This window comes from Phalacrocorax carbo, chromosome 9, assembly GCF_963921805.1.
Source record: "Phalacrocorax carbo chromosome 9, bPhaCar2.1, whole genome shotgun sequence".
Taxonomy (NCBI): Eukaryota; Metazoa; Chordata; class Aves; order Suliformes; family Phalacrocoracidae; genus Phalacrocorax; species Phalacrocorax carbo.
In genome coordinates, this window is record NC_087521.1 from 22,936,433 (window position 1) to 22,957,218 (window position 20,786).

The 20,786-nt window shown below is 35.1% G+C and overlaps 1 protein-coding gene across 7 annotated transcripts in view; it reads left to right on the forward strand.

The window, feature by feature from the left end:
• Positions 1-20,786, forward strand: part of PAPOLA (poly(A) polymerase alpha) — a 46,432-nt gene that overhangs the window by 15,404 nt on the left and 10,242 nt on the right. For all 7 annotated transcript variants that reach the window (XM_064460721.1, XM_064460724.1, XM_064460723.1 and 4 more), the window contains exons 6-16: positions 166-219; positions 3,348-3,459; positions 4,754-4,843; positions 4,940-5,078; positions 6,496-6,568; positions 8,064-8,184; positions 9,117-9,201; positions 13,772-13,825; positions 14,593-14,712; positions 16,339-16,448; positions 19,146-19,267. In XM_064460721.1, coding sequence (XP_064316791.1) covers positions 166-219; positions 3,348-3,459; positions 4,754-4,843; positions 4,940-5,078; positions 6,496-6,568; positions 8,064-8,184; positions 9,117-9,201; positions 13,772-13,825; positions 14,593-14,712; positions 16,339-16,448; positions 19,146-19,267 — 1,080 coding nt within the window. The remainder of the gene's footprint in view (positions 1-165; positions 220-3,347; positions 3,460-4,753; positions 4,844-4,939; positions 5,079-6,495; positions 6,569-8,063; positions 8,185-9,116; positions 9,202-13,771; positions 13,826-14,592; positions 14,713-16,338; positions 16,449-19,145; positions 19,268-20,786) is intronic.

Consider the following 20,786-nt stretch of genomic DNA (forward strand, 5'->3'; position numbering starts at 1 on the left):
GTAAATTCTCAGTGGTGGAGAAAGAGGTGGCTGACAAAAAACAACCTGAAAACAGAAAAGCATCTGTATGTGTAGCATTTCATTGTGATTGTTTAGACCTGCTAGCTGTTGCTTGTAAATGTTCTTCTCTACATGGAAAATAAAATCCAACTCTTTTCCCCCCAGGCTGTTGAAGAAGCTTTTGTCCCAGTTATTAAACTTTGTTTTGATGGAATAGAGGTAAAGTTTTGTGTTTGTTTGTTTTTTTTTTTTTGTTTTGGTAGAACATGCTTGAAATGTTTTCAAGATCTCAGTAACTCGTGGTATTCATTAATGTGAATGCTATTAAAGTGACTCTCCGAAGTTCATACCAAGGTCTTGACAACAGCCCTTAGTTCTGTAATTTAAAATGTGGCTTTAAGACTGAAACAGGTCTTTCTTGATGTACTTAAAGCTGTGTGTAGAATATCTCTGTTCTTTTTTAGGCACTGGTACCCACTTGTACTGATGAGTGTACTGACCTGAAGAGTACCAGTATTGGCATTATTAAGACTTAATATTTAATAGAAATTATATTAATAAATAATGCGGCTGCAGTAATTTTTTGACTGCTAATGATTAACTAGGCAAACCTTAAATTCAGATTGGCTTCAATACCTTATACTATGGGAAATTGTGTGATCTTTGATCAGATCTCAAAAATGTACTGTTGAAGGCAAACTGGGTATTCCCTTTGTCCTGATCTCTTTGGACATCTGTAAACACATGAGCAAAACAATGGGGTTTTGGCCTGCCAGTTTCTGACCAGTTTGCTTGATGGATCAGCTGTCTTGGATTTTTACTATTTTTACTATTTGGGGAGAAATTGCTGAGAAAACAGGACTGCTGCTTTCAAAAGATACTTTGTTAATCTTTCTCAGACTGTTTTGTGGTCAACCTGTCATCTTGTCTACCAAGAAAAGACAAAAACATATGAACTGTTCATAGACACAGTTCATCAGACTTGTACCTGGATTATGTCATCTGGGAACTGGTGTGTATAAGAAGGGTACTTCACAGTGGGGAAAGAATTCCCAAGCTAATCTTCTGACATATGACGTGATTTGAAGAGCTGTAGTGTTGAATGCAAAACTGGACAGTTCCTTCTCTCGCAGTTTGAGTTAAATATCTGCCTTGCAATTATGATGGTCATTAGTTAGGGTAATGGCAATTTTTGAGTCCCAGGAAGATGGTGAACTACCCCCCTTGCCCATATCCATCCAGCTTTACTTATTTGTATTTTGACTGACATTTGTGTCAGTTGACACTTAGGCAGAGATGTATTTTACTCCAAATGTGCAGAGAAAAGTGGTATCATGCAGTAAGCTAGCCTGTGACTCACGTCTGTCAGCCATTTTATTCCTATCTATATATAGTTGGGTATTAGGAACATCATTCTGGAGAATCTTTTCTTTTTATATAGCTTAAGTATTCATTCCAAATACCGAAACTTGCCATAGGCTCCTCCAGTTAGTCTGTTACTAACTACTCTACTTAGTCATTTACTTTCAAGACCGTGTTGTCTCTCCTTTTTAAAAAATGAAGTTCAAAATACAAGCCTAAATAAGGAAATAAAAGGACTATCTGCTATAAGACTAGTAGTGTCTTGTTCCAATATAGTAATATAATGAGTTCTGATTGCTTAGATTTATGACTGAGACTTAATCCGCATTGCTGACAGTGCATGAGAGTTCTCTGATCTTGAACACTAAATGATAACCACTCTCTTTATATATACCAGTGTTGTTAGGCCATAATTTCTGATGGTTACGTTTGTACCCAGTATGCCAGTATCAGAAGACTTTAATTTCATTTTCCTTTTCCTAATGCAGGCAAAAGGTGTCAGAAGTTACTCTGTCTGTAAAGGAAATCTTAGAACTGAGGAAAACGACTTTAGTTTTAAGGTGACCCTCTCAGTTAAACTTCGGAAGTTTCTGCCAATCCCCGTTTTTACATAAGCGTTTTATGTTCCTAAAATAATCAAAACATTCTTGATTTTTTTTCCCCTCCCCCTATAGAAAACAGATTCCGTGTGTGTGTCCCCCCTGCAACCCCACCTCCCCAAATGACATAGGACAGGGTATAAATTTCTCAACTGGAAAAATCATTTTATTGTCAATGAACTTAGAATCTGTAGAGGTGCTAGACCTTCTAGAAGTCAGAATAGAACTTCAGGCTGAAGTTAATTTTGAGCTTCTTTTACCATGAGTAGTAGTACTTTTGTTTTACGTAGAAACTTCTACTTGTAGTATACGATGTTGTTAAGACCTACTATTAAAGACTTTAAAATCAGAAGTGCACTGAATACTTCAGACTTCTCCAAAGAAAAGTAATTCATAGTTCAAAACAGAAGGATACAAAATTTTAAGCAGTTACAAAAACTTCTTGATCTTAAAGTACCTTCAGCTTCATTTTATCTGAAATAGTTTTACTATAACTAAAACAGTTTTGTTCTTGGTGCAATAGCACCAGGTATTTTATCATCTTGTAGGTGAGGTAGTATTAGTTTATGATGATTAAAAGCCTCATCTGGTGAAGGGGCCGTGGGTGCCTACCAGACCAGCTGCTGATACGCACTTTATATCCTCATCACACTATCTAGTCTAAGACTGGAAAGGCAAACTGACTTCTCAACTCTGTGTATGTTTTTGCTGTGTATGGGACAGTGTAAAACTCTAGTTCCGTGCTGAATAGTACCTTAGATGTTCTTGACCTGAAAAGCTGTCAATGACAAATGACAGACGATGAATTATTGAAGTAGTAATACAAAGAAATATGGCATAATTAAAACACTTAAAAAAAAGATACGCTAGCTTGCTGGATTTGCAGAACTTCATGTTTTCTGTAATCAGATATCTAGAATTTTCATAGATACTGGTCATATGCAGAGGCAACTGGTTGCATGTATGCTTCATGGTGCTAGATGGGAAAGGTCTCTTCTGTAATTCAGTGATAATTTTGAGAGTATTTATGTTAAAACTAGGGTATGTTTTCACAACTTGCTCTGACATAGTAGAATTTTGTATTCTGGACCTACAAGTGGTGCTTGTCACCAAATGATTATTTACATTGACAGTCGACATAGTTTTTATGGGCGTGCTCATTCTGTATTAATGTGTATTTTATCCTCTTGGAAAATGAATCATAAGATGCATGAAGCATCTGAAAGTGTTTCTTTTAGTGTCTGTGAAGGGTGTTAGTATGTATTGTTTAAAGAGATCCTTTGTACTAGGAAGACTGTTACCAGTAAACTTGATGAAAATGGGGTACCGAATTAGTTATACAGAGGAAAAAAAGTTTTCTAATGTCTTATCTCTCTTTTTTTCAAGATTGATATTTTGTTTGCAAGATTAGCACTGCAAACTATTCCTGAGGACCTAGACCTACGAGACGATAGCCTGCTTAAAAATTTAGACATTAGATGCATACGAAGTCTTAATGGTATGTATATACAGTTTTGCATATAAACTTCCTGTCTAATCTTAATAACTGTCCTAGATAGTTTGATACAGGAGTTTAGATGTGGACTTGACTGAAAATATAGCAACTCCGTGTCTGGAAATGAAGTCATAATCAGTTTTTATGTCTTTTGGGAGAGAAGGGGCTTTTCTTGTTGCCCAGATTTTCATAACTGTTTTTCTTTTATTTGGGTAGTAAATGGTGCTGTCTAGAAATTAATGGGACTTACAAGACTTGTGTGGAGCACTATTTCTGTAAATAAAGATGTGTGCATGTTTTTTAATTCGTATATGTTTTAATATGCATAAACATAAATGAAATTGATTCAGTGGTAAATTGGGGATATGAAAATACTGTCAGGTTGAGGTCAGGTCTTCAGTAGCTTACCAGGTTGTGTAACCCTTAACTTTTCTATAATACTGCAGCTTAAAAAAACCCAAAATTTATGTATGGGATGGTAGGGGCTTCAGCCTGTATAAAGCTTGGCAGGGAGGAGGAGCCTGTGAGATCCCTAATTTCTGTTATGAGGTGAAAATTTGATAACATGAGAATACCACAGCAACTTGCACTGTTTTGTGTAGTTCACCTATGTGCAGTCTCTAGATTCATACTTGCCTCATACTTGCTTTGAAAGGAACTCCTAGTCTTAGATAATACTATTTTCTTGCAACCAGCTCTGTGCAACTATTTAGCAACAATGAATTACTCATTATTGTTTAAAACAAAACAAAAAACCCACAAAACCAACAAAAAACCAAGCAGTTAGTGTCATCTGTAATGTTATTCTTAAGCCTGAAAAAAATCTCATCAAAGCAATGATACAACTCACGTTTAAAAACTATTATTTTTTGCCCACTCTTATCCAGTCAAACAAAACTTAGACCTATGACTTCCAAGTTTTCTGTAGGTCTGTGAAGACTCGTGCTCTTAATGTCTGTGTGTTTTATGATATGCTGCGTGTAATCCTGTAACAGCAGAACTTGGAAGTTTTTTGTTTCTTAAACAGCTTGTGCTATTCATTAATAACAGAGAATCAGCACTCCAAAACTGTAACTATGCATGCATCAGTTGTCTTCGGGTGCTGCTGTAAAACAGTAAAAAAGAAAAAACAAATTAAATTATGTTAAGCTTTCTAAATCAAAAGTGATCAAAATACAAAGTTAATTTCCAGTATGCTGATCTGCAAAGTTTGATAGCTTTGAAGGTGAGGGAGGGTAAGCAAGCAAGCAAAAAACTTTGGAGGCAGCAAGTGTAATGGATTTTTTTCTTTTGGCAGGTTGCCGGGTAACCGATGAAATTCTGCATCTAGTACCAAACATTGACAACTTCAGGTTAACACTGAGAGCTATCAAACTATGGGCAAAACGTAAGCAGTTATATTCCAAAACTTGTGGAGTTTTCGTTAACTCTTACAGTTGCTGATAACTCTCTCCTTTTTGTCTCTTTCCTTCTCAATCCACAGGCCACAACATCTATTCCAATATACTAGGTTTCCTTGGCGGAGTTTCCTGGGCTATGCTCGTAGCAAGAACTTGCCAGCTTTATCCAAATGCAATAGCATCAACTCTTGTACATAAATTTTTCTTGGTATTTTCTAAATGGTATGTTTTTTTAAATTTAGATTACGCTAAAATAAAATTGTTTGTAGACACTAAATTTTAGTCCTGTTTTTATGGTATCATTTTCAGATGTTACAGATTACCGTGGTAGTTATAAGCATTGCTCTTGCTGCCAGGAATTTGTTAGCTTGAGTTTTTAATGTCATCCAACATGTCTTGTTCTTAAAGTATACCAAACCACCCAGTTCTTAAATAAAATTTTATTAGGTATTTGTTTTAACTCAACATTACTCTTCAGGTAAAATACTTATATAGTGCTAAATAAAAGCAAACACCCCAAAAGTTAGCCTTTGACATTCGGGTACTGAGATAATGGGAAAAGGAGGCCTGCTAATATCTGGTTCAGGCACATAGCTTAAATGCAGTTTAGGTGAACCGGTGGCAAAAGTGTGTGGTTTTTTTTTGGTTTTTTTTTTTTTAATCATGTTCAGTCTGGAGAGAAGGTGTTTTGAACAACATATGGCTTCATACTCCTGAGCTAGTTAGTTTCAAAGGATGGTTTAAATAACTCTGATGGGAACAATGGGAATGTTCTGAGTAAATTTAGAATGGATGGGGCAAAAGTAGATTACAAATGAATGCTCTTTTTTGGGAAGAGAATGCCTGGCTACCTATATTCTTCATGAGAAATTGACAGTTTTTAAGAATCATTGTACCAAGTTGTACAAGCTTTACTTCAAGTATAGTGTCTTTCCTTAATGTGAAGATAACTTCCACAGTTTCACTGTCTTGGATCCACAGGTGTTATAGCCACACATAGCTAACAGAGGAAAATTAGTTGCAAACCCTGCTGAATGTGTTCCTTACACTGCTGTCCACTTTATATGTGGATAGCATAGGAGCATTAATATACAAATATCAAGAGATTAACTGACTTCTACTCTTTATAAGGAGATAACTTACTTGTGGGAGTAGAGACAACTTGAAGAAAAGAAGTGTTACTTTTTGTTGTTTCATTCAGCATGTTTTTTTCTTGATCGGAATTTTAAAAAATACATATGTTTTGTAACGTTGCTATAATCATGCTGGCTGTTTTTGTAATTCATGAAACAGCTAGCTTGGAATTCCTCTATGAAGATTGACATTGGGTCCATCTTCTTCGATAGGTATATTTCAAGAAGAATTTAGACGAGTTTACTTTAGTTACTAAAACCAGTGATTATAAAGCTCCGAGACTACAGAAAATTCATTGTTCTGATGCCCTGGAGAAGCTAATTACAGCTGTATCATAGTACAGCAATACAGCTTATTTAACCCCAGTTAGACCAGTGTAGTCTTGAGGAAATGATGCTTTACCTTGAGAGCAGAGTTAAGAAGGATGGCATTCAAAAGTATTGTTTGTTGAACATACATGATTATATCCAATAGTCTTATTCAGTGCTACAATCTTTTTGAACAGGGAATGGCCAAATCCAGTGCTATTGAAACAGCCAGAAGAATGCAATCTTAATTTGCCTGTATGGGACCCAAGGGTTAGTGTATTATTTTTTCCCCTATAAGTCACACTGTGCAATAAATTCAGTTGCTTGAAGAATCCTAGTTGAACTTCACTTTGGGTTTATTAAATTTAAATATTTTGGTATTATGACATCTTTGTAAGTAACCTCTAGTTCTCCTGAGCGTGGAACAAGCTTAATTTTCTAAACTGACGGCTTGAAGCACACTTGCTGAGCAATGTACTTTTGACTCCCAACTTTTGCAGTAAACAATCCTAATAAATATTCAGTGTAATTAGACACACACCTTAAAGCAATGCATTTTTGAAAAACTGCTTATCTTAAAATGCTTTGCCTCTGACTTAAAACCTGTTACTTTTGCAAGTATATTGAATTTACTTCAGTGCAACAGCCACAGCTGGATAGGTTCGGATCCATATAGTTGTAGTGATGTGTCTTTTCAGCTTGGACCAATGAAGATCGTAACTTGAAATCTTTAAGTTGTTTTGTATTTATTTTCAATATTTGATCTCCAACTTTGTAGCACTTACATTAAGGACATTGGACATTAATGTCCTTCAGGCAATCAATGAAACAGCTTGCAGCAGATGCACAGCTCACATTCTGAGGTTTCAGTAGAGCACAGCGTGAATGTGTTCAATGCTGTTTTGTCAATTTTAGAATAGTTGGTGTTCAACTGATCTTTTTTTTGGTGAATGGTGTAAGCACCAGAGGCTGAGTTGTATGCCCTTTTGTACTTCAAACCTGTTTTTTCTGCTTGACAAAAGTCCACGTTTAAATAATGTGGGACAGTTGATAAAGTGTTCTTGAGTCTTACTGTTATTCCTGGGAATAGGGGGTTTGAGGGTAGTGTGTGATGGGAACTGTCTGCGTTGTAGTAGCTAAGCAAAGTGGGGTAAGTTAATGACAGGGTTTTATCTTTTAATTTACCATCTACAAGATTGCTACCCTAATGCTGTTTTAAATGTACTTTGTGTGTGTGTCTCTTGTCCATTCTTTTGTTTCCCTGTGTGCTGTTTAATAAAAGATACGTTAACACAAGTGATGCTTCTATCAGGTTGCCTAGAGCCTCTCATCTTAAGCTGGCTCTTTATTTTTCAGTAGTGTTACAGAAATAAAGTATAAAATATTTTTCACAAGGTCTGAAGACAGTCATTCTTCTGAAGGTGCTCATGTGATAAGGTATCCTTGTTTTGACGTGATCACAAGCTAATTTCTATTAAGGAGAGATATTGTTCAGTTGGTGTTTCTGGACTTAGAAGGGACTGCAACTTGATCTTGATGTGCTGACAGGTTACAGCCCTCCCACATCACTGTGGTTCAGAATGACGTCCTTTGTGAAAGTGTTATCCTTGTTCTCTAAACTTTCGCTGAACTGTTAGTAAATTTACTTGGTCTGCAAGCTAAGGTCTCTTAGAACTTAAGACTTGGTTGTAGTAAAGGGAGAAATCCAAATTTGTTAACTCATGTATATGCTTGAAGAAAACTGATTGGCTGTTGTTATATATAGGTAAACCCCAGTGATAGGTACCATCTTATGCCTATAATTACACCAGCATACCCACAGCAGAACTCTACCTACAATGTGTCCGTTTCCACACGGATGGTCATGGTTGAGGAATTTAAACAAGGTAAGTATTATCTTATGCTCTCTATATAAATGTTTTCAGATGGATTTAAAACAGTTCCATTGTGGCTATGCTTTGTGAGGGGTGGGGTGGGAGGATGTTAAACAGCTTACTGACATGAGGACTGTCTTCTGAGGGAGGTGGAACTTGGCCTGTTATGCTTGTGTGGCTTAAAGTTCCAAATTCAGTAAAGACTTCTGCAGATCTGTCCTTCACTATTAGAAACTGAGGGTAATTAATTAGAATGCCTGGCACTCTGAAAATGAGAATTAACAGCACAGTATCTTCTTTTGTTTGTTTCAATGGCTTAAGATTGTGTCATGCCACATGGAAGATTAGTGTCGTAATGCCACTTGATGGCTGTTTCTAGGCCTAATATAAGACAGTATACTTGCTCAGAGATGAGTCCTCTAGATTTACCCTGGTAATCTAATAATAATTATAGTGCATAAGAGAAGATATTATCAAAGCAAGGAGTAGACTGGATGCAGAGAGCAACTACCAATAACGTTCTCATGCAGAGCAGTAGCTTATTGTCTCACTGTTTCTTTGCTGTATTTTACAATGCCTTGCACAAGAGATGATTCAGGTACTGGAAGGAAAAATATATCTATCTTCTTTACTGAGTAGTTACTGTGGCATGCACAAAATATTAAATTGAACTGCGTTACACTGCAAAGCAAAAATACGTGAAATCACCAGTCTAATCAATTAACATACATTTATAAACATTTTATTGAGGTTCTTATTAATATGATTTGTATAACTAATGACCACTTAAGGTATGGCTGGAGTATAAAGCTTGTTGATAAATTAATTTGAATTTGAAGGGGGGAAATAATTTGTAGTAACCTCTGCTAAGTTAATAAGCTGTTTTTACTCTGGGTACTAAACTGATTTAAAAAAAAAGATTTAAATGTTTTTTTATAATTTAGGTCTTGCTATCACAGATGAAATTTTGCTGAGTAAGGCAGAGTGGTCCAAACTTTTTGAAGCTCCAAACTTCTTTCAAAAGTACAAGTATGTATTTTATGGCATGGCAGAATATTTTAAGTTTTATCAGTTAAAATATCTAATGATGCTCTGTAGCACAGGATCTTAAATATACTTACATTAGACTTCCAAAAAGTGTTTTGTTAGGACTTTTCTATACAGAGGGGGATTGAATGCACTATTGACCTTTCTCTTAGAAAATGAATAACTTCTTCAGATACATGCTACAGACAAAAAAGTATTTCAGAAACCTGTTAGTCCCTGACCAGATATTTAGTGTCACCTGTTAACTATGATTGGTATGCCACCAATAAAATTGAAGACATATCAGCTGGTTAAACTAACAGAAATGTTCTTTAGTGGTGTCAGTAAGCATTCTAAAAATGGGTCTTGCCTCCCAGGAAACAAGATATTAAATGAACTAATTTTGAAGGTCAATATTTAAGATGAATACGTACTTGAAACTGTGTGTTCTTCTGTCAATATAGTCAGCAGTTCACTCTGACAATAAAAGATATTTTTGCAATTGTGTTGACTAACTGCCAGATGTACTAGGTATTACTAGACTTTTTCATTAAAGCTTAAGGCTTTTGGCTCTTTATTAATACTCTTTTACACCTAGCTTCTCTAATTTTGTAATGTCTTGAGGGGAAATACTGAAGTTCACACTTCACATTTTTAGGGTTTCTAGTAATACGATTGTGGGGCAGAAGCTTGTTAAATGTATATGGACTTGCTGAAAGTTGTATTTTTATAATAAATATGGATTATTAAAATACGGACTACATCTTCTTTGCCCTCAGTTGAAATTGGAGACCCATTTTTCTTGAATCAAGAGCAAATATTTTACACTTGTTTCTGTGTTGGGTGGATGGTTGGTTATGTACTAATCTAAACAAGATTGAAATATACAGTTCCCCCATTAAAAGAGACTTATGACCTTCATAATGTGTCTGTGTTTTGTTTCTATCTTTTGCATGATAAAAGCTTTAAAATGTTTGGATGGCTTTTGTGTTGTACCTTTGAGGTTAAGTTTGAAAACACTTGAGAGTACTGTAAAGTTATGTTATTTTTTAAAGTTAAAAGTGGGCCACAGACAAATCAGTTTCTGCTCAAGAGGTTGCTAATAAGTTCCCTAGTACATTTTCTGTTTCTTTCAAAACTAGGAAAAAATAGGAAACAGTAAATGTCATTTGAAATAATACCTATTTTAATATAGTGTTTTCTGTACCAACGTTAGCAGTTTTGTCAGTTTAGCAATAAAAGCTTCTTTTGCCAACATTAAATATCCAGGTTTTGTATGTTTTGCATAAAATATCTTTGCTTTAATTATTTTTTTTTAACTGTGGAATGGTATTATGGAGCTTGCTTTAAATTAAATTACCCAAGATTTTATCTGTTTTACCTTAAGTTTAGACCTTTATGAAATAAATTCCTATTCAGTCATCAGTATGCAGTAAATGTGGTTCTGTTGGTCAAATCTCCATCCAAAAGGTAGATGTTTCGGATTTATTCCCCTCTTCACACTCTCCTCTTTAAATTGTAGGTGCCATGACTTGTTCCTGCTGAAATGCAAAACAGTGTGTAGTGCTCTTCCAGATAAGAGATCTGATCCTTGCTCTGAGACATACTTCTAAAAATTTTCCTTACCTAAAGCTATGCTTTCAGAGATCTGTATCACTCTCAGTGGCAATTACTTGCTAAACATCTATGTTGATTGTAAACACTCCTCACTTTTTAGCTGTCTTTAAAATGAACACACTTCAGTGATGTGTGACTAAGGAAATCTGGAGTCTATTGCATTCCTGCGTGGCAGGAGCAGATTAGAAATTGGGAAAATTGGGAAATCTGGTTTTATTTATTTTTAAAATGTCAACAATTGCTTGGAGTTAGGGAGTTACAGCATGTGTTATCTGCCCTTCATGTAACTAAGTTTTTCAGATGGGAGGGAAACAACAAAGAACAGTCACTTGCTGGATATGGTGTTTTACAGGGAAATGACAAGAATAATTTGCAGTGGATATAACATGAATGTGAAGTGTTACACGAGAATGAAATCATTATAGTTTAAAACCAAGAGGGAAGTATGGTCATGAGAGAAATAACTAATGAGCTCTAGCATATTCTCTGTTATACAGACAATATCCTGCTATAAATAGAACATAAACATACCTTTTAAAAAGGTACTTTGAATGCTTGCCTTGATAGTACTTAAGATAAAGCACTGGATAATTTAAAGTGTATATCCTGGACAGCTTAATAAAGAAAAATTGCAGTGAACAAGTTCAGCTGTTCACTTCTCAATTTTTTCCAAAAGTAGTATGACTCTTAAAAGTACTTTGGTTTTTTTGTAGGTACAGGTGTTAATGGTGTAAGATAATTCCATAATATCTACATTAGGTTGTTTTTATGAAACAACATGCTGATAGACAGTGGGAGAGAAACAGCACCAGTTCCTTAAAAAAACACCACTCAAACCAACCACTAAATAAAATAAAAATTAAAAAAACCCCAAACCACCACCAGAAAAAGACCAAGCCAATACACTCCAAAATAATACCTGCATGTAAAAATCACCCTTGAGAGGTAGAACCTTAACTTTGGGATTTCTTTTCTTGACCATGAACTAATGGATACTTCTGAATTAGATGCATTCTTTGTGATTAAGAATGAAGAACTGATAACAAATCTTGTCTTTGTGAAATTTAGCAGTGAGACCTTGGGCTCTAGAACTAAGTATGTCTTAATTTTTAGCAGCTTGTGCTATTTAAGTTTTGCTGAAAATGGCAATAGCAGATTTCCAGTGACTAATTCCTTCTTAGTGCAGTTTAACAGTTGGGGGTGAGGCAGGAGAAATTGCATCTTTTCCTTTTTCAGCTAGGAGCTAGCACTATCTGAGCAAAAATAGCTTATCATTATACATATTTTCGTAAATAAGGCTTAGGGGTTTTTTTTCTGGGTGCTCACCAGCTACTTGATGCTTTTAGACATAGCCATATTTTTTTAAAAAATAGTTCTTCAGAAGTTTTTTTAAAAAAGCTGCTTTTAATAAGTGACTGGAAAATGAGTTCAGATACTTGCAGATTTTGTATTTGTAGTCTTCAGTTCGTACATAGTTAAAAACAAGAAGCTTACGTTGTCTTTCGTACTAAAGTGGAAGTGTCTGTGGTACGTATGATGTAGGAATCTTAGGGATGATGGTTGCATATCTAGTGCTTCTTAGAAATTGATACTAGAAATTGGCAACTTCTCATACAGGATTTGAATAAAGGACACTTATTCTCTTTTTTGGTTTTAGGAATATAAATGATTAAGTCATGGTATCCTACAAGTAACTAAAATGAGGATTTCAGTATAGCAGGAAAAACTCCTTAACATTTTTTTGTATGAAGCAGTTAATACTGCCAAAATGCAAAAGAAAACAGTAGATAAAAAGCCTTGTTCGGAAGGGGGAAGAAGTTTCTCCAAATCTTTATTTTCCAGGCCTCTTATTTCATTGACGTTTTCTGACTGAATTCAAAGGACTATAGCATTTAGCAGGTTTTTTCTCTTGCCACCTAAAGATAAGTACAGAAACATGTAGATACTGATTTGATATGTTGATTTTTATTTACCAGTGTGGTTTGAAGGCCTGTAGCATCAGAGGGCTCTTTGCACCATAGATTTTCACCGTCATTGACCTTGCGTTCTTTTCTATGAGGCACGTGTACTGGGGTCTAATCCCTAATGTTTCCACTGTTCTTTAAATCCTGCTCTGAAGATACCTAAATATACCATATCGGTATAGAGTAACGCCAAGTAGGATGACGTAGGATGTTAAACTTCCCAGCTAAACTTCTGAAAAAACCTGACTGTAGACATGTAGGGTTCCCTTACCTCCCTCATTATGAACTCGGGTTAAAAGCAATCCCCTCCCATTCCACTGTCCTTTGGGCTTCTTTGTTTAAAATGCCATTCTTGCTTCGTATACTGTTTCTCTGAAATTCGCTTACAGTGGGTATACATTGATTATCCTGGAATATAATTGAGAGCTTAAGAATTATCATCAGAGGAAACATTCCATGTGAAGTTTCAGATAAGTGTTTTCAGACGATTCTAAAATGCAGATATAAAATTTTTTTAAACTACATTTGATAGTATTATTTTTGACTTTGAACGAATGCATGTGTGCTAACCACTTCTAACTATTTGGAAACAATGTTGCAACTAAGACAACTGACCGGTATAGATGGTTGTGAAAATTGTTTTTACTTGCAAGGAATCTCTAGTCAGTTAAATCCCTGATCTCGTTAGGTATTGACATATCTCTACTGTTTTTCAAGTAGCGCTACATTCCTAGCCTTTTATTAAGGCTACTGGTATTAAAGTATAGCTGCAAATGTCCCTAAAATCTGAAATGTTTCAAGTCCATTGGTCACATGCTTGGGGGACATAGTCCCTTTGTCTACTTTAATGCTCAATTTTATTATAGGGTGTATACTTAAGCTAATAATTTGTAGTTTACAATGTGGAACTTATTGCAAAGTTGTAATATTAAGGTTTGAATGTCTAGTTTTAGAAATATAAATAGAATAGCATATTGTCTTTATCTCCAAAGGCATTATATTGTACTTCTAGCAAGCGCACCGACAGAAAAACAGCGACTAGAATGGTGAGTATAATGCTTGCTATTTAAAAGAAAAACAAAAACCACCAAACAACAACAACAAACCACCCCAAAACCTGTCAACTTTGGATGCAAGGGATTATCTAGAGTATTTGGTATTTTTTTACTGAAATAAAGTGGACCTTCAGTGTTTCAAAATTAACTGGATGAAGATGGTACCCTTCTGAAAAACAGTAAAAATGAAGAACCAGGGAGCAAAGGCTGTTGCTTGAATTTTGCTTCTTTGCAGCACTGTCAGGTTCACTTTACAAATCTTAATTTCTTAAGACTTATGCCCTTTTTTAATAAGCAGCATGAGGAGGTATATTTTCAACCTCTCCAAATGTTTTTTTCTCAAAACAAAAATGCCTCGTTTCTGCTCTCTTTATTAGAGAGGTTTTAAGATTGTCAGGTATTGGGAGTATCTTCAAAATTCATCATCTGAATCCAAAAGAATATTGGAAAAATACATAGGAATTTTCTTGCTGACTGCCTTTTACTTGGTGTGTAATGTCTTGCTATTTAATTCCATTTGTAAAATGAGGCCATAATGAGAGCTTCAGGGCATTCTTAAGCTTCCCTTGCATTAGTTTTTGAACGCATTCACTTGGTTTATTGATCTGAATTAATCTGTCCTGTATAGTGCACTATTCATTTGTAGTCTCAAGTATTAGTGTAAGGAGAAGTATCAGGATCTTATCCTGATACATGATGTTAGATACTTCTATTATTTTGTATTAATGAGAACTTGCTAATAAATGACATCTGTGCAGGGTGGGCTTGGTGGAATCAAAAATCCGTATTCTAGTTGGAAACCTGGAGAAGAATGAATTCATTACGCTGGCCCATGTGAATCCACAGTCATTCCCAGCACCCAAGGAGAATCCTGACAAGTAAGCAAAACCATTTTTTCATGAGGAACTTACTTAGCTAAAATACTGATTCATTAATAAGTGAAGTAGTATTTTTATAGACTCTTAAATGGATTAATATTTAATGACAGCATCTAAAGGCAAATGGTTTTAAGCACTTCTCAAGTAGAATTTGTAAAAGTAGATACTTTTTTTCTGTATAAGAGTGTTTCTAAGCCAGAAAATAACTTTAAGGAAAGAATATATTTTTGTTAATAACTATTAATTTCATAATTTCTTGCCAATAATCAGTGCTAGCTACTGCTACTTAGCGCCTCTGAGCATCTAGCATCAGTTGGTAAGACAGTTTTAATTGAGGTAGCACTGAGAATTCAGTAGAACATCAGGCAAAGTAGAACAAAAATCTTGAGTAACTATGTTCATTTAATGTTACTAAATTCAGCAGTTGGGATGCGTATCACTTAAACTTGGTAATGGCTGATGTTAGAATTCCTCGGGATGTGGAAACAATAGCAAGCTCTTCAAATTGTTTAGAATTATTTGGTTTTCAAGTCCTTCCCCCCTCTGCTTCCTCCTCTTCTCCCACTCCAAACAATGATTGCAGGTGTGTGGGCTAAAATCTTTTAAGACTTTATTTCTAGATAGTGTTGTAACTAACTTGTAAGAAATCATATTTTTGTGTGAAGTGTGAGAACGGGGAAGAAATTTTTGTCTTCACTGGGAATATGTGAAAAGCCTTGTTTATCTTCCACACAGCCTTTTCCAGACATCAACTGCTTCAAGTGACAGTATGGTGCTACTTTTTAAAATGTACATAAATTATATATATGTTCCAAGTGAAATGGGACAAAAGCAGGCAGTACCTCTTCAGCACCATTTTACTGGGTAAATACAGCTACAACTGCCTGCATAATCACAGGCTCTGAATAGCTCTTATTGTAGAGGACTTGATGTGGGCAATGCTTTTAGGAAAGGTCATTTTCCCAATGTACACATTGTATGTTCTTTCACCTGCCTGCCTAAATGTATTTTTTCTGAAATAGTCTAACAGGGAAAATACATTTGAATTAAACCATTAAATGTTTTGAGCTGCTATACAAGTGTTAACTATATTCTTTAATAGAATGTAATAGTTCATCTTCTATGTATATTAGGTGAAGGTGAGCTGTCAAAGGGAGGGTTTTCTTACCTGAAAACTCTACTTTGTATGGTCAGTTACAGCTAAGAAATCTGAGAGTTGAAGACAAGTTTAAGTGGGAAAATGGAAGTTGTTTAGTCAGGGAGTAGCTTCTAAGTACTTTCAGGGTCAGGCACTGAAAATCTGCCATCTCCTTTTAAATCTGTTTCCTTTACAGTGGTGATGGCTAGTTGTAACTCCTGAAAATGAGAGAATCTATATGGAAGTAATCTACTGATGCTCTTAGCTTATTAAGTTTGCTGGAGATAGATATGTCAGCGTTTCATGACTTTTCTTGCATTGCAAATGAAAAGGGCATGTCATTATGCCAGCCTTGGTTTTTGCGTTTCTGTGACAAGCTCCACATTGGTAGTGGAGCTAAAATGTACAACTGTTGTCTATTGCAGCAGATAACTTATTATTCAGTTCTTCTGTCAGTATTATATGGCTGTTTTGTATAAATTTTCCAGGGAAGAATACCGAACAATGTGGGTGATTGGGCTGGTGTTTAAGAAAACTGAAAATTCTGAAAATTTAAGTGTTGATCTTACCTATGACATTCAGTCTTTTACAGACACAGGTGAGTGTCGCTTTCAGATGTTCTGGTATTAATAAATTGTTGAAGCTTTTGTCTTTTGTTCATAATGTAGTCTGTTTCAATAGTGGAATTCTATCTAGACATAGAATAGAAGGATTCAGCTAAGGAGTTGTGTTATTTAATGAAATACAGTTTAATGAGTTAATGCTTCTGGACGCTTCAGACTAATGGTTTTCAGTTTGTTTTCATTAAAGCTGATTAAAATGATGCACACATCTTTCAGATCTCACTAACCATAGTACACTATATTGTGATCTTTATTAGACAGACAAATCAGTTGTCATATGCAAACTACCGAGCCTAACCTCATTTTGACAATGTGTATAGGTTAAATATTTTTATTATTTGCTGAAACTGAATTTATCAGTGGATTAACACTGAGTATCTAGTAGACTCTAGAACAAAATGCCTTTTATTCCATGGTGTTTCATACTAGCTAGTTGGTTCAGTAACCTTTACTTTCATGTCCAACACTTGGTGCAAGAAACCTTTCTGACTTTCTCCAATATTTACTTTTTGATTTGTGAAAATAATTTAGAACATGCATAGGAAATTTGTAAGGAAAGAATTGGTAACAGCTGAAGAGTGTGATTCTCCAGAGTCTAAGAAAGGAACAGCACCTTTGACAGACTTAATAAATTTGCAATATTTTGTTTTTTTAAACAAATGACAGTTAAAGCTCAAGTATTACATGTTTACAGAGTTAAAGGAATAGGTTCAAGCGCTATCTAATGCAACCCTGGTCTCAGGATTTCTAAGACTCAGTAAGACTGGAAGCAAGGAAATGGTATGCCCCTATCTTCCTCCACCCCCCCACCTACCTAGTGTGGGTATATGAGTGAATATAATAGAAATATATATATATACATTTTTAATTCATGCCAAGGTTTGAAAATTGTTAATTGTTATATATGGCTGCAATGAGGGATATGTGTGTGTGTGTGTGTATATATCTGCCTTTTTTAGTCAAAGGGATTTTTATTTTCTCGAGAGGTGGAATATTCCTTTTGATTATAAGTAGTGAAGGTCAAACTATATAGACACATCCTAAATTTTGAGAATTTAGAAAAGGCATAATAGCTTGTCTGCTGGTGTGAAGGAGTAAAGGAATCTATGAATTCGTTTCTCAGGTCTTCTGTTGCTTATAAACAGATATTTCAATAGTGCACTTGTCAGAGACTTTTGATTCAAAAATGCTAAAACTTGCCCTTATGATTTTTGAATCTGATTTACTTGCACTACTTTAAAATCTGAAATTTGTCTAAATATACACAGTTTTAAATGAGGTAGAATTTAATCAAAATCATTGTAGACTGTGATGCATAGTTTTCTGTTCAATTTGTAAATACACTTCCAAAGGTAACCAACTAGCAAACAATTCCTGTGTGTGTGTTGTGTGTTTCTTTGTCATCTCAAATTAATGTGGGTCTGGCTTCCTTGTTTCTAATCCATCCTGAAAACATCTGTTTGCCTTGTCTTTTGGAATAGATCCTAAGATTTTATCAAAACTACCAGTGCATTTTCAAGAATGAAATTAGGGAATAGCTCGCTTTTCAGTGAGAGCGGCGGGGATGAAGAGAGCCGTTAACAGTGGGCTAGGTTTTCCTTGTATTGAAACTTTGGTAATACTTAATGTCAGGAACATGGAATGCTTTAACCATGTCTGGCTTTCCTGAACATGCCCCTACCTTAACTGTAACTTGTATAATCTTTACACAGAGGCTTTATGAGCTTCTTCAATACCCAGAATTAGTGTAGTAGGCTCTTTAATATGCAATATTCATTGAGCTCTTTGTCTCTTAACAGCATTTTAATGACACGTTCACAGCCTATTCTATGAGATTCTGTAACATTTGTATAGTAGTGAATAAGGGAGATTTAAGATTTACAGAACATTTTTTTATTCGTATGTCTGCCACAGCTCTGTTAACAATGTACAGAAAGTCAGTGTGAAAAAACAAAAATTTTCTTTTTTTTGCTCGAACCCAACGTGTTGGGTTGCAGTGTAGTTACTTTACTAGCACTAAGTATGCTGACTCACCACAAGCAGATGTTCTAAGGTGAAGAGAAATAGTTCATTATAGTAGCTATAGTTAAAAACAAAACGCCCCCCAAAAACAAGAACAAAACCCCAGAACAGCAGAAGAAACATGAACATAAATCACTTTTGTAGAAATACATAGTGGTATCTCAGTTGCCAGAACAATTTGTAATATATTAGCCGGCAGAGAAGCATTCTACTCCTGAATTAGAACCCATTTGTCATAGGAGCTGCATAAACAAAAGCTGAATCTATTTTCTTCAAAGTTGTTTTATATATATAAAGTAATTCTTATGAGGAAATCTTATTTCTCTCTTTAGTCCCTTTGAGGTGAAATGAAGATTTCACTTCTGAGCTGTTACTGTTCAAACTTGTTAACAATATAGTTTAGAGAACTGTGTGCTTGCCAAGATATTTTTCTTGTAAAACAGGTCACCTGTTTCCAAAGTAATGTTTTAGTGTTTGTACTATCATTGCTGGCATAGTAGGCAGTTCACTTTCTTCCTCCAGAACACAGAAACGCTATGCTTGTTCTTGAGGGTAAAAATTGTTCTGAAATACAAATTGTTTCTGCCTGGGCAAGTAAGTGGACTTTGCAAAATGCTTCAATATGTCTTAATGTTATTCTAATTGTGTAGTTTATAGGCAAGCAATAAACAGCAAGATGTTTGAGATGGATATGAAGATTGCTGCAAGGCATGTGAAACGTAAGCAACTTCATCAGCTGTTACCTAATCACGTGCTTCAGAAAAAGAAAAAGGTAAACTTGACTAATATTTGAGAGCAATAAAAATGCCATGGAGAAATAATTCCTCAGCTTTTTGGATTTGTTAGTCAAAGAACTAAAATCACATTTTGAAAGCTTAGTTTTAGCTGTATAATCAATGTGATCTCATTTGACTGTAGCTGTATTGCTAGATGCACTAAATACAATGCAAGATTTCCCACAACATCAACAATGTTGACAGTATCTTCAGGTCTGGCTGCAGTATCATATTTTGTTGGCCTTCCTAAACGAAACAGATTTAGAACAGTGTAATAATAAGGTTTTAAAGCCCTCTTGCTATTTTGAAGGGCAGGTCACCTGAAGGAAGCATCTGTAACAACACCAATAGACCAATTAGTCAAGCAATTCTTGCAATTTCCAGCATTTTCCTCTTAAGTTATTTCTTAGATTTTCCTGTAAGTCTCCCAAATGTAAAATTGGAAGTCATCAAATAGAGTAGAATGTTGAACTTGTTGCTGCCTTTTTGTATCCAGGATAGTAGTCTTGTTGCTGTAACTGAGGTTGAATACTTCTGAGGATAATTTCAAGGAAACTATTCTCCAACCTGCAACTTGTCAACTTTAGGCATTTTATGCTCTTTTGATTAGGAATAAAAGATTTAAATGACAGTTTTGGCATCAGAAAGTTGCCCATTCCCTAGCCAGGCTTATTTTCTCCCTCAATATGTAGCCTATCTATGTGGCCATCCATGAGAATGGTTGGAAAATTTTTAAGCTGGCATGTTGTATATGATTTACTTTTAGTGGAGGCAGGAAGAAGGGATTGGAACACTGAATTTAACAATTTAGTCTATATTTCAAAAAACCCTGCTTCTTTGTGTTAGTTTAATGAGAACAATACAGGTTTGCTTGTTTTTGTGAGTAGCTACACCACTGTTACGTACTCTCTTTTAGGTATATCTGAATAACATACCTTATTACTGTAGCTGGTTTATATTAACTGCTTTTTTAAAAAAAAGAATGAGAAATCTTGTATTGAAACCAAGTGTAAATCCATTTGTAATATGTTTGAGGCCAATGTAAACATTAAGCAAAGCATCACTTTAGTACTGTGTCAGATGAGGGTTTTTCTTCTCCACTAAGTTGAAATCAGTCTCAATGCAAATTCTTTGTATTAATTGTGGTTTTGGTGTACATCAGTATTACTTCAAAGTTAATGAAAGCAGTATCTATAAGCCCACAAAAGCGAAGAAATTTGAAATAAAGCTGAAAATACAGTCACTGAGGGTAATAACAGTTTATCTTATGTTTTTAAACATCATTGGTTCACAGAAATCTGTACCTGAATTGTGAACGTGAAAATGTAAATGCTTGTAGTGACAGGATAGTGGATTATTTACATGCAAAAGGATATGAAAATTGTCCATTTGTTTTGCATTTTCAAATGCTCCTACTTTCAGGTTTTTGGTTTTGTTTTTTTTTCTTTCTTTCTACAAACATACTTAAATTTAACTGCATTTAAAGTACGCATCCATGCTTAGTCCATGGTGGAA